The sequence below is a fragment of the Dreissena polymorpha genome, chromosome 10, assembly GCF_020536995.1.
Source record: "Dreissena polymorpha isolate Duluth1 chromosome 10, UMN_Dpol_1.0, whole genome shotgun sequence".
Taxonomy (NCBI): domain Eukaryota; kingdom Metazoa; phylum Mollusca; class Bivalvia; order Myida; family Dreissenidae; genus Dreissena; species Dreissena polymorpha.
In genome coordinates, this window is record NC_068364.1 from 55591566 (window position 1) to 55605297 (window position 13732).

Sequence of the window (13732 nt, forward strand, 5' to 3'; positions counted from 1 at the left end):
TCTGAATTGTAGTAAATAAGTGACCATGAAAATTATTGTGTATGTTGTTTTCAAATGGTATTTGTGTTTTTCATCTATTAATACATTTTCAAAAAATAATTGAGAATTCAAACACTTCTTCTGATCGAACACCCATTTAATTGATGTGGGTGCGATGCAGAATAATGCACACTAAAATTTCCGCGAACAAACTACCACATTTCTCTGTGATATAATCGGTTTTACTGATGATCATTCGCCACGAAAATACTATTTGATCTAGATAACTTACTCAAGATACATTCCCAAAAATGGAGAATGGAAACCATAAATAACGTTAAACAAGAGATGTGTTTGTCAGCAACACAATGCCCCCTATTGCGCCGCTTTGAAGCCATACATTTGACCTTTGACCTTGAACGATGACCTTGACCTTGACATTTAGCCACTCAAAATGTGCAGCTTTATGAGATACACATGCATGCCAAATATCAATTTGGTAACTTCAATATTCAAAATGTTATGACCCAACTTTAACGAAGGTTAAAGTTTTAGGAACGAAAAATACAATAATATTTTACGTTTGACCTTGATGATGACATTGACCTTGACTTTTCACCACTCAAAATGTGAAGCACCATGAGATACACATGCATGCCAAATATGAAGTTGCTATCTTCAATATTTAAAAAAAATTAAAGTATAACCAAGGTTAAAGTTTTGTGACACACACATACAATGACTGACTGACTGACTAACTGACTGACACAATGACAGACAGACAGACAGACAGACAGACAGGCCAAAAACAATATACCCCCGATCTTTCGATCCGGGGGCTTAAAAAGTAAAACAGCCTGAATAGAAGAACCGATTCATATTAAGTAAATAGCATAAAAATGAACCGTGAAATAATAAATAGCTCTTTGATGTAAATCCCTCTTCAGTTTTCAACACTGAATATTGTTTAACACCAAAATATGCTCGCTAACAAATAGCAATGTATAGTGGACATGTGTATATTTCGCATGGACGTTTCAGATTGATTGTTTGCGAATGTTTAGCCATCATAACACCATCATTTAAACCCCGGCGTCTTAAAAAAACTACTTTATTGACACATACATAACTATTACAGGCGCCAGTAGTAGTATTTACCAATGAAACAAATTGTGTGCACACAACAAAATTTAAAATCTTTTATGCTAGGTTAACATCAATATGAGACTACCGTGGTAGCTTGGGGTGCAAAACCATGATGTCTCCGAGAGGGAAACAGCCTATTGGTGATTTCCTTCACAGTTTTACTGCGTCTCAATCCGCTCAAAAGAGGCAAATTTTCTCGAATTTTTACTTCGTCAATGTATCCGGGACTCCGCTGACATGAAATGTTGCTCTTGTTACTTGCGAAGGTGGGTGCGGAAACCCGCTCAACAATAAAATCAAGTTCTTCTTCGAGGACTACTTTTTCGTCGCAGTAGTCAAAATCAAATGCGTCCGGTTCGTCAGATTCCTTTTTGTTTTCGTGGTCGTAGCATAGATGGCATGCGTGGACTGTCTTTGCGAGCGTTGCTGTGGTTGGTCTGCGTAGTTTTACCAAAGATTTTGCTATGTGACTACTGACGTCAGCAGATCTTGCACGGACTAGTTTTCCTTCCTTCAAGTTTTGAGCCTCATCGCTGTCTGTGTACCCGCGTGAATGAAGACTGGTAGCAGTCGTGGGACGCTGAGAAAAGACCAAAGTAATGTCGTTATATACGTCGCTTGTTGTCTAACAATCGCTTGCAGTAAGTATCATTAGTTCTACATAGCTTATGATATAAATTATACATTTGCAAAATAAATCAAATAGCGATCGTATTTTCATATAACGAGTTGATAATTAAACAATTCCTATAAAGTGGATGACATTGCGTACGAAAACACAACTGGGATATAAACCAACAATCGAGTTCAAGTGTACAGTAAGCAAAATGGTTTTTTTTACAGATTAAACATGTGTTATGTCATGAACGCGTGTCTACTTTAAAACATCAAAAATGCTGTTATAAGTACTGATTTCTACACACCTGCAGCCTCCGGATGTGGCGCAGCATCTCGCGCTCTGTAAATCGCCGGCTCCTGCTGTCCACAGTGCCGTCGGCAGTGTCCGTTGATGATATACGCGAGGCCGTCCGCCGTCCACATGCCGACGCAACACTCCGTCGGCCGCCGTCGGATAGCAGGAGCTCGTAGTTGTTTACCTAGTGACAAACCATGTGCCATATACATAATTGGATCTGAAATTTTAGTCACTTTATAAAAATTATATACTATAAGACGAACTAAAGAAATGTATTAAAAAGCGGAACTTTGGTGAGCTAACCATTGGTGACAAATTTGTAGTTTTGGTTTAGATGCGAGTTGGGTTTTTTTAAATATTGTTTGAAATGTCAAAAACAAACAATTAGATATGCTATTTTTTTAACCATATATTTTTAATGCAATTTTAGTTGATCCAAAAAAGATTACAAAACGTTATGTTATCAAAGTTCTGTTAAAAACTTACATAACTTAATAAAGTGTCGTTTGGTGGAATTTGAAACAGCTTTTTCACGCTTTTGCCTGTGCGCAGAACACACGATAGTACACAAATAATAACATAGAACATTGGCGTTCACAGTATATAATTTCTTACATTGCTCCCAAAAGGGATGATTGTCGGGGATTTAACATTAAAATAAACATAACATCAAAAACCGAAAAACTTTAAAATAATTGCATGTTGAATGAAACTGAAACAAAGTTGAAAACTGCGGCATTTAGCTGTCTAGCAGCAGAATCATTACATGTAGATATATATTGTCATGCGTATCAAGGAGACCGCTGCGAGAAGACATTTGTGTTTTTTATACCTCACTTGTATTCACAATGCTAAACTCCCATAGGCCATTGTGACATAGAGATACTGTCGGACCCAGTGGGAAAAAATTTGTTTTCCAAAAATACTGTCGCCCGCTAAAAAAAGTATACTGTCCCATTCGCGCATGCGCAGTACGCAGTTTTGCATTTTTTATAAACAGACGATTCATATTGTTCATGTTTAAATAGTTTTTTTGGTATAATAAAATCAATATTACATGTCTAACAGAGTGACAAATGTGTCAACTTTCTGAAAAAATACTGTCAACCTCGGCGACAATATTTCCTCAAGTTGACAAATTTACAGTCACCCTGTCAGACATGTAATATTTGTAAAATGCCTACCTGCCGCTGCTCCTCGGTGTGTAGTTTGGCGCTGTAGGTTGCCTTGGTTACCCGCTTCAGTATCTCCTGAAGTTCCTTGCTGTTCACCTGTCGGAAGCCATAGGCATTGGGCGGCGGGGGAGTTTTCACTTTCTTGTAGTAGTTTCCGCTCATTTCGGCTCTTGGTGTTAGATTAAGTATATATCTGTAAATGAGCGGTCGATTTCAGTTCATTTATTACATGTAGTATAAGGGTTTAATATTTGCCTACTATAACACTGCGAAATTACAGTAAACACGTGTAATATATGTTCATATTATATTGCTTCATGGATAGGATTGTAAAATAAATTGTAAGCATGTATTTTTTTTCAGAAAATGTAGTGATTTTATTCACGAATTTACAAATGTCTGTCCAATATAAACTATCCCAAATTTGTAATTTAGACAGGAAAAACGAAACTGAGCTTTTTTCATCTTATTTAACTTAATACGTATATGAACTCTTGAAATTTTACTATTCTTAGATTGAAAGCTCTAAATGGAAGAGTAATGTGTCGAATAACATGTTAACATTAACCCATTTATGCCTAGCGTCTAGAAAAAAAGGCATTGGCAAACAGCGTAGACCCAGATGAGACGCCGCATGAAATTCAAAGAATTTCTGTAAGAAATATTCTAAATATAGAAATAAATATACTAGACATTCCTATTTTTAATGAAATGATCCAATTTAGAAGGATGGGAGAGTCCACTAGGCTTAAATGGGTTAATTATTTCCACTTAATTAGGTTTCTCTCAAAAATAAGATTAAAAAGTAAGAAAATATTTACCTTAAGAATGCAAGTTTTAATAATATAATTTCTTACCAAATTGCGTTAAGTCCAAAGCAAGAGAACAGTAAAATACAAAGTGAATTGAGAAACTGAAACGGATCTTGATTATCTATTTCAATAATTCAAATTGATTTTCCTTTAAACAAACACGCGTGTATTATGTCGTTACGTAGCATTGTGCACCCGCCTTCGGTAAAGTCAATACTGATTAACCAAACAGATAAACACGCCGGAAAGTCCAATTAAAACATTCAATATTCTTAGTTTCTTAATATTTCCTATTGATCCATAACAAAAATATCAGTTTTTATGTCAATTAACAATTCTTTGTTTGCATGATACGTTACTATTTATCCAGGATATTTCAAAACTCAAAATCGTGTACAGGCCTATTAACAACGTAGAGTAGACATGAATTTTGAAATTACAAACAAGAGGTGATAGTAAGTCAGACTGTAAATTAGATACAAATTATATGTTTTATATACCCCACGACTGCATGCGTGTTATTGACCAATAAGAAATAGGGCGATTTGTATTTCACCGATTGTTATAGTTTGTATTATGTTAAGATTTCAAACAGGCATATAATAATAACATTAAACGCACTTCAACAACAAAAAGGTGCCCGGTAAGCGCAGTGGATGATACATGCGTATCTTACTTCTACGACCCGGGTTCAAGCCTCTTTCCCGGCGCATGCATGTTATTTTGGTCACCATACCGGACAGGTAGGTTTCCTCCAGGCACACCGCCCCCCCCCCCCCACACACACATAGTATACGACCACGCCAAAAAAATAATAACTTTCAGTGAAAACTAAAGAGCTGTGCATTGCAGCTATAATTCAAAGTTCTTCCCAGCTTTCGTGAGTCTAGTGAGCAAATTATGTAGGTGTGCTGGGACACACTCCGGGTCTACACATCATGCGGTCTCTGGCCTGGGGAACCCCCATAAACTTCGAAATACACATACAGCAATTAAAAAAGCCCGAGTAAGAAGCAACAAATTGTAAACAGATTCTGATTAATAGATTACCGACCTAAACACACATACTCTGAGTGTATCAAAAAGTACATTCGCACCGAGCGCGTTCAGACATAAAGATAAATTATAGTACATGGTAGTTCCTACGAACGTAATAGTTTTCGCTTAAATAAAGGTAATTTTCTTTCAAAAGAAAGATATTATTATTTATTCATTATTAGTATTATTAGTAGTATTATTATATTATTTATTTCTTATGTTATTTAAGCACGCATTGGATTTTTCTCGCTTTTTAAATAAATGTGAAACAGTGTTAATACATTGCAGCATAAAAGAAACATGTTATGTTAACATAGCTAAAACTAAATCGGTACGACATTATAACGTTTCAGTATTCAGTATTTAGTTTTATGTACAAATGATAAAGCGCGACATTGTATATTTCGCTTTTGGACTTAAGTTTTTTCACAATGTTGGTAAAAAGAAATCTTTTCATTACAAATACCAGTCTCGTCCTTTATATTCGTATTCTATTCAAGTAAGTGCAAGATTTTAAAACAAACGTTCTTGCTACCCTAGCAAAGTGCACATTTATTATGTACGAGTGTTAAATTGCTGATAGACTCTCTACGGTTGCCGGTTTACAAAACAGATTGATTAAACTCCGTATTCAAGATAAATGTTTGTATAACATCGACATAGGAAGGCTCTCAACTCGAATGTTTAACAGCGTTTGCACGTCTCAATGATCGGTATTTTCTTTAATGTTTACATTAGTAATTCGACGTAATTAACAAGCCAGTGTGTGCGAAAATACTTAAGTAAGGACTGAATAATATGAAGCGAAAATACTATTTTAATAGGGTAACATAAAGGCTTGGTTAATATGTTCTTCGTTCTTTTATATGTAGACAAAGAATACATGCGCGGACGTGAGACTACCTAAAATACAAAGTACTCAAAGTCGCATATAAAGTTCTCTGTTTTCATCTTTAAATTATTTTTCAAATCGGGTTATAATCGACCTAAGTTTCGAGCAGTCGTTGTGTATCCGTTTATAAACAATTTAGTGAGCCTGACAAAGTATGCGAAAATGACGATATCATTTAAATTATTGATTTTTAACCGTGACTATTGTACAAATTAAAATGTTTAAATTTCCCCGTAATTGCCATTCTTTCAGGGAATGAAATAAATACAGCGGTAACATTATCACAATTCCACATTGGTAATTAAATTAAATTGCCTCTATTATTATTAGCCACTTGTTAAATGATCGGTTCGGCTGGCGACCACTCAAGATTCTAACCTCCAAAACAACCAATATAAAATTAAACCATTAATAATTATGTTCATTAATGTTTTATACAATAGTGTTTAACAACTCTATGTAGACTTTATTAATAGTTTTTTTTTCAATACATATCATGTACACCGCGCTGAAAAAAATACATTAAATTAAAGTATTTTCTAAGCGGGTATGTGTACGTTGCAGTTGAAAGGTCTTAGAATATTAATGCACTATTGTCTTGTTAATTGATTAGTTTACACGCATCGGCGCTTACTTTTTTTTTATACAGTACATTTTATGTTAAAATTTCAATGATTGACTGCAAACATGATACAGTTCAGGGACGCATATTTGTTCGCGCATAATAATTTGATTTGTGACATTTAATCCGATAATCTAAGCTAAATCCTTGATCAGGAGTTAATCACATTGGCCGAGTCGCCATAATGGGCTGACGGGATTTAAACCTATTAGATGCAGAAATTGAACTTGATTTTTAAACCGAGTTGACTTAATTAAATTCATTATTATTTTATAATCGATAAGCGTGTTTACTTTAGGTGTTTGCTCGTTGAAAGGAATTCGGATAATACTTTTTAACGTAAACAAGTTGAAAGTAATTGATGCGACCATCATTAACAACGTTTTTTTCAAGTGTTATTTATATAAAATCTATATACATTTAGTTTAAATAAGTAAAAATTAATTTAGGCTAAATAACATAAAAAAGCTTGCTATTTTTTTATTTTAGTATGCATTGTATTTACACTTTTTCAGGAGAAATCTTCTCAAAATTGATATTAATATTTCATTTTGTGTTTAAAATGTTTAAAGTAACGTTAACGTCTGATCAGTGCTGTAAACGGGAGGGATACACGAATATTCTCATGACAAACTTGTGATTTCGACCTCTGATGGTCAAACAGCTCGTTTTCATTTACTTCTGCCTGTTATCATGCCTTAATTTTTCTTCGCAATTGATATACACGGCAGCGAGCAATATTTGTGTTATTTCCGCATTTCGATTTCAAATAATTGACGTTTCCTAAACATGAAAAGATCCGTACATAAATCCATTTAAAAGCGCAAAATGCGATTGATTTGTTTAATATAAATAATATTTCATAGTTACGTATGGTAAAACAAGTACAATGATGTTTTTATTTGCCTGTGATACGTTTAGTTTATGAAGAAAATGCACATTTACCGATATAAATGTTTTTATAAAGGCTATTTTCACTCTTTATAGTAAACAAAACACTTAAATCTTGTGCGACTGGTGGTATTTCAAGTCAAAGCTGTAAACTATTCTTACATCAACCGCAAAATGAAAACGTAAACTACAAAACAAAATAAAAATCCTTACCCGTAACAAAAACTAAAACACGAACGCTTCAAAATGAACAAAACCACTCAATATCCTTGAAAACATTTACGTTTCAAATACACACCGTTTTTAAATCAAATAAACGTATGCGACCCTAGCGACTGCTTGTATATAAGCGGAACAGGTACATAAAAGAAAGCGACGTAATCTTCTCTGATCTCAATAATCAATAGATAAAATGCAGTTAACGAAATGTCTTGCTTACCGCGGATTGAATGAATGTCTATACCGTTCACTGATTCGAACAATATGGTTTAAAAGATCATATATCTTGTTTAAACATGAATAACTCTCGCTCAAAAGAGAAAATCGGGTTTAATTCAGAAAGATTTACATTCTATATAAAAAAAAGTGTGTGTGTTTCACACTTCCTAACAGCGCGCGTCCGTATAAAAAAAATCAAAGCGCTGAAGGCGCTGAAGTTGTCCGCTTTTGTCGTCCTTGATTAGCTTGTGCGCATTGCACAGGCTAATCTTATTTGACATGCATAAAGCCCCGTTTTCCCTGAAAGCAGCCAATATGTACAGATTTCAATGAGTAACACTAGACAGGCCAATGGCGTCTTAAAAGCTGGTATATACACTCACTGCAGAAGTAGAGCAGACGCTCTCTACTTCTGCAGTGAGTGTATATACCAGCTTGTAAGCATTCGTCGTCTTCAGTGCAGCGGTAATCGTTCCTAGAATAGTGAGTTACGGTTCTTAGCGTAGCTAAGGCTTCTAAGCACATACTGATTTGCAAAATATGCTATGTAAATAACGCGACCAACTAAAAACTTAGTAAACACACACAATAGTATCGCGACTGAATTTTAAATATTTAAGGTAATTTTTCAACAGGTTTAAGCACTTTGTTAATGGACACAGTGTCAGTGTATATTAAACATCGGAATTGACCAGCTTAGTTTAAATGGCAGTAAAACTATTTAAAAGCGGCGACAAAATGTCCGTAGTGTCAAATGACTCATTTATGAACAATAAATGCAATAAATACTTAAAAAAATATTTTTGATAAATTACTTGACATGGCTAATAACTTTACACCCTTTGAGCATATTTTTAAGGCCAAATGTATTTAACTATGATATGGACTGTTTTTTTGTTTGATAACCTTCTAGATGAACTTTTTTATATACAGCAGTTATTGCCTTTTAGCAAACAACGCATCTACATTAGTTTAAGAAGCAATACCGGGCTTTAATATTTGCATTCGGCAATCTATTTGATATACGAGTGTCATTCGTTTGATATGCGAATAATTGCATTTTAATATTAAAAATGAAATCATTTAGTTGTATAATAGTTTTCAGAGTCCCCGTCCCTCATATGTGGAATGAAACTTTGCGCATCTTGTTTACGTAGGTACAAACGGTCGAAAACCACAACGGTCAAGTATCAATAGCGCGCCCTGGTCGTCATCGCTTAACCGTAGTTGAGATGTCAACCCGGACCGGAGGCCGAGAAGGACATTATTCTTCAAGGGTGCAATATACGCTACACACAGAAAGGTGCCTAGGATATTTATTGTACTACACCGGACACACATGATATATATGTAGTATATTTTATATTTAAAACAAACAAGTCGAACGTTCAGTTTTTATATGCAAATTAAGCGCCCATCAATATTAATTGTAATATTCATTTTAATAACGCCTACCGATTGGAAATTAAAATGCAATTGTCTGAAACCCGTGTTACTGTTTTAAGCCCATTCGCGGGGTGTATTAAGAAAAGCCCGATTGTGAAATATGACGTTTGAAAAACCATGTAAATATTATGCATGGATCGGCATATATTTTAATTTGGAAAGTCACGTCAGGTATTATAAACTAAAAAAATATTTGTAATATATGCATGCTTTACTTAATGTAATATGTACATGTCGTTTAAATTAGAATTGATTAACAGGCCTTCCATTTGTTTGATATCCGACACAAGGAAAGTCGGGCGAGTTGTTCTGATTGACATTCGGGTTTTATCACTAAGCCCATTAAGTACGTTGCTGAAACATATGTTTGTTTTAAAGCAATCTGATTGCACGTGGTTAAAACATATTCATTTTTAGAATGAACATTAACTGCTGCAGAAATTGCATTTGTCTGAAATATACGAACTAACAGTGAGGAGTCGCGAAGTGCAACGCGAATATCTAGTGGTAACACAGCAGAACCTGCAAACAGATGTCTCAGGTTCGATCCAAGGTTTATTTCCAACCAATAAACTAGTTTTTCGCATAATAAACCGAGATGCAGATCACAAGTAGCTCATTGGATTATAAACAAAGATGCACGGTACAGGGTGCTCATGTGATGATAAACCAAGGTGCACGGCACAAAGTGCTCATAAGATGATTTATCGATGTGCATAGTATAAAGCTCTCATAAGATTATAAACCACAGTGTTCGGTACCAAGTGCTCATAAGATCTTAAACCAAGGTGCACGATACAAGGTGCTAATACGATGATAAACCAAGGCGCAGGGTAAAAGGTGCTCATATTTAAGACGATAAACAAAGGCGCAGGGTAAAAGGTGCTTATAAGATGATAAACTGAAGTGCACGGTGCAAGGTGCTCACAAGATGATATACCGAGGTGCACGGTACAAGGTGCTCATAGCATGATAAACCGAGGTGCACGGTGCAAGGTGCTCAAAAGATGATAAACCGAGGTGCACTGTACAAAGTGCTCATACAATTATTAACGTAGGTGCACGGTACATGGTGCTCATAAAATGATAATTCGACGAGCACGGTACAAAGTGCTCACTAATTGATAAACCGAGGTGCGCGGTAAAAGGTGCGCACAAGATGATTAGCCTATGTTCAAGGTACAAAGTGCTCATGAGATGATAAACCGACGTGCACGAAAAAATGTGCTTATTAGATGATTAACCAAGGTGGAGGGTACAGTGTGCTCATATGATGATTAACCTAGGTTCACGGTACAAGGAAGTCATACGATGATAATCCAATGTGCACTATATAAGGTGCTTATAAGATTATAAACCAAGGTAGAGGGTACAGTGTGCTCATATATGGTTAACCTAGGTTCAAAGTACAAGGTAGTCATACGATGATATTACCCAGGTGAACGATACAAGGTGCTTATAAGATGATAAACCGAGGTATAGGGTACAGGGTGCTCATGAGATGAGTATCATAGGTTCACGGTACAAGGTAGCCATGCGATGATAAACCCAGGTGCGCGGCACATGGTGATAATAAGATGATAAACCGAGGCGCAAGGTACGGGCTTCTCATAAGATGTTACACAAAGGTGCACGGTACAAGGTGTATCACACGGCACTGTAAGACCCCGTGTCGACTCGAAAACGAGAAATCTCATGTACCTATCATTCAAGAGACATATACTGAATTCGGCGAAGAGGCATATAATAGATGCAAGATACAAACTAAACAGACACCAAAGGCATACACTACTCCCAAGAGGTATATTTTACAACCAAGAGGTATATAGTATATCCAAGAAGAATATTCTACATCGAAGAGGAATATATATAGCCTGGGTGTCCCCTGGGAATATATTACTTTCAAGAGGTATTGACAACAAACACAAGGTATATCAACATAGAAGAGGCATTACTATATCCAAGTGGCATATACTACAGCAAAGAGCTTAATACAAGAGGAAACAGCAAATGCATGAATTTTCCTTCTCTATGTGTTCTAATTGTATCGCACATGGTTCCAAAATCTAGTGGCAAAATGTTAATCTTATCTGTTTATGGGTCTCGACGAAGCTTTCATAACAACGGCTTTGCGTTCTCTGTAATCCGACTATGTGTATAAAATCGCTACCGGCTTGTGATAGCGGTTGTGTACGATTCTTTTATTTCCTAAAAGGTCAACATTTCATCTAGTAGGGAAATTGCATATAGATATTCATCCGCAAGTTGTCTTTTAAATGTGCAGTGAAGGACAGACGAATCATATCCGAATAACTCTCACATTATGACACCAGTGTGGCCCATCGCATGAGCATGCTATAGCAAATTGATTGAGATTGCAGGCATATTTTTTCAAACTAATCTAACACCATCAGGATTTTAGGCAGAGCACAAAATAAAATTAGCTGAAAGGCATCACTTTGCATCGTATGCTCTCAATGGGGCATTGAAGGCCTTTTAAGGGTTCATTAGGAAAGCAGGTTCTGTATTTACTTTATAGCTGCTAATAATTAATAAATGTTATTCTCACCAATTTCAGATATGGAAAATTTACAGTTCACGATTATATTACAAGAGCTATCGTTTTGTTGCCTAGTCACATTGAAGGTTACTATTAAAAAATGGTTTAAAAATGGCATCTCGCGATGCCAGTTGTCCAGTTATTTTGAAAATTTAGTTGGAGCGTGCAAAATAAGGTGGACTTGGTCCACGGTTAACCTCTTAAAATCGAAGGCTGTACATTTGGATTGTACAACAAAAAGCCAAAACTTGTGTTGAGCCGTGGTACATTTAAACATTTCCGCAAAAGTAACACATGTTCAATCAAATCAACACCTCTAAGCCCTAAGAAAGAAACAAACCAATTGGTTGTGCATAGGTATACTACACGTCTTTGATAGCGGAAAAAGACATTGAGGAAATGAGGGCTAAAGTTACAATATCGCGGTGCTAAATATGTCATAAACGTTACCTGTAATAATTTAAATCGTTTTTCTGTTATTCACATTTTCAACTGCATAAAAAATGAATACTGGTATATTGGCACGATGGAACCAGTTTTATAAATCAAGATACCGTATTTGCATTTCAACAACACATTTATCTAAAATAATAATAATAATAATACATTCAAATACATGTCGATCAAACTTATTTTTATAATATTGTATCGATAATGCACCTGTCCAGTTCGATTTTAGTAATTGCCATCTCGTCTGGACGATGATCGCTCCGCCCACTTAATCACGTTGATTTGCGGTTAGAAAACATAGACAAGCGAACCATGAAGTGGCCCTTTGCCGATTGATAGTCATAGATTACGCGATATTCCATATGATTTGTATGGACTTTTTCACACCCTATAAAATTGGTCAAATTGGTCTGTGACATTTATTAATTATGCAAATGCAAAAAAAAGTTGATAAAGACAATCAGCTATCTATATTACGGCTATTTCGTTGCTTTAAACACGCTCTCAAACGCTAGGGCGCTAAACGAAATATAACCTGTTACAACGTCTAATGGTGTTGTATTACTAATAAATTGACACTCCTACACTGGTATGTACCCATGTTTGTTTACGAAAATATTAACGAATTTTTTTCCACGTGTATTTGACACGGAATAGCGATTTATAACTGAGATTTCGGTAAAGTTTTACACGCTTTCTGATGCCGAGCGGGTACCGAAACCCCAAATGTTATTACGTATTAAAGTGATATAAATAATATTTAAAAATGCTGATGGGACATTTAGCAATCAGCATAATTGAAATTGCAAAACAAGAACACCAGTTTCGTCATTTTTAATATAAATGAGCGTTCTATGAAGGGGATTTCGGTCAGGCTACTTAATATAGCTACCAGTAGCAGAAGCTCGCACAGGTACCACCTCTCCATAGTAACCTCGTGTATTGGCAATAACAGAAATAAATAATTTTGATAGGTAGCTTTAAAATTTATCGAATGAAATAGTGACATACAATTGGATGTACTTGTTCCTGACACAAACAGCGGTTTATAACCGGGATTTCGTTAAGTTACGCAAAGCTGGTGCGAAAATTCCCTATTTACATAAACACGTGATATAATTCATACGTAAAAATGCTCGTATGACATTTTCAGTTTTTGAACTTAAAGCGACCGTCAACCGCGATTGACGAACAAAGAAAAGTTCTAAAATACCGTATTTTTTTACAATTTATATTTTTTATTGATTAAAATATCAAGGCTGGTTTATCACATTACTCGAAAAAAGTTGTTAAGTTTTCATATTTTCAGTATATTCGGTAATAAATTTCACTGGGTACAGGTATATGGCAAGTGGTTTGACGCATAA

The 13732-nt window shown here is 35.4% G+C and overlaps 1 protein-coding gene across 4 annotated transcripts; it reads right to left on the bottom strand.

Moving 5' to 3' along the window:
* Positions 1–1074: 1074 nt before the first annotated feature.
* LOC127848771 (uncharacterized) lies at positions 1075–8021 on the bottom strand. Of its 4 annotated transcripts, none has more exons than XM_052381375.1 (4): positions 7911–8021; positions 3226–3409; positions 2049–2222; positions 1075–1705 (listed from the first exon to the last, which is right to left on the bottom strand). In XM_052381375.1, the coding sequence occupies exons 2-4, from the start codon at positions 3376–3378 to the stop codon at positions 1196–1198; spliced, it is 837 nt and encodes a 278-aa protein (XP_052237335.1). In that variant the 5' UTR covers positions 3379–3409; positions 7911–8021; the 3' UTR covers positions 1075–1195. The 4 variants fall into 4 exon arrangements, with proteins under 4 accessions (XP_052237335.1, XP_052237333.1, XP_052237336.1 ...); XM_052381373.1 differs by lacking the exon at positions 7911–8021 and adding an exon at positions 7685–7857; XM_052381376.1 differs by lacking the exon at positions 7911–8021 and adding an exon at positions 7770–7844.
* Between the last annotated feature and the right edge of the window lie 5711 nt (positions 8022–13732).

Coding starts and splice junctions, on each gene's coding strand:
- LOC127848771 (XM_052381375.1), bottom strand. CDS start 3,378: ATGAGCGGAAACTACTACAAGAAAGTGAAAACTCCCCCGCCGCCCAAT. Junction 2,223..3,225: donor ACACCGAGGAGCAGCGGCAG/GTAGGCATTTTA, acceptor GTTTGTCACTAG/GTAAACAACTACGAGCTCCT. Junction 1,706..2,048: donor GCCACATCCGGAGGCTGCAG/GTGTGTAGAAAT, acceptor GTCTTTTCTCAG/CGTCCCACGACTGCTACCAG.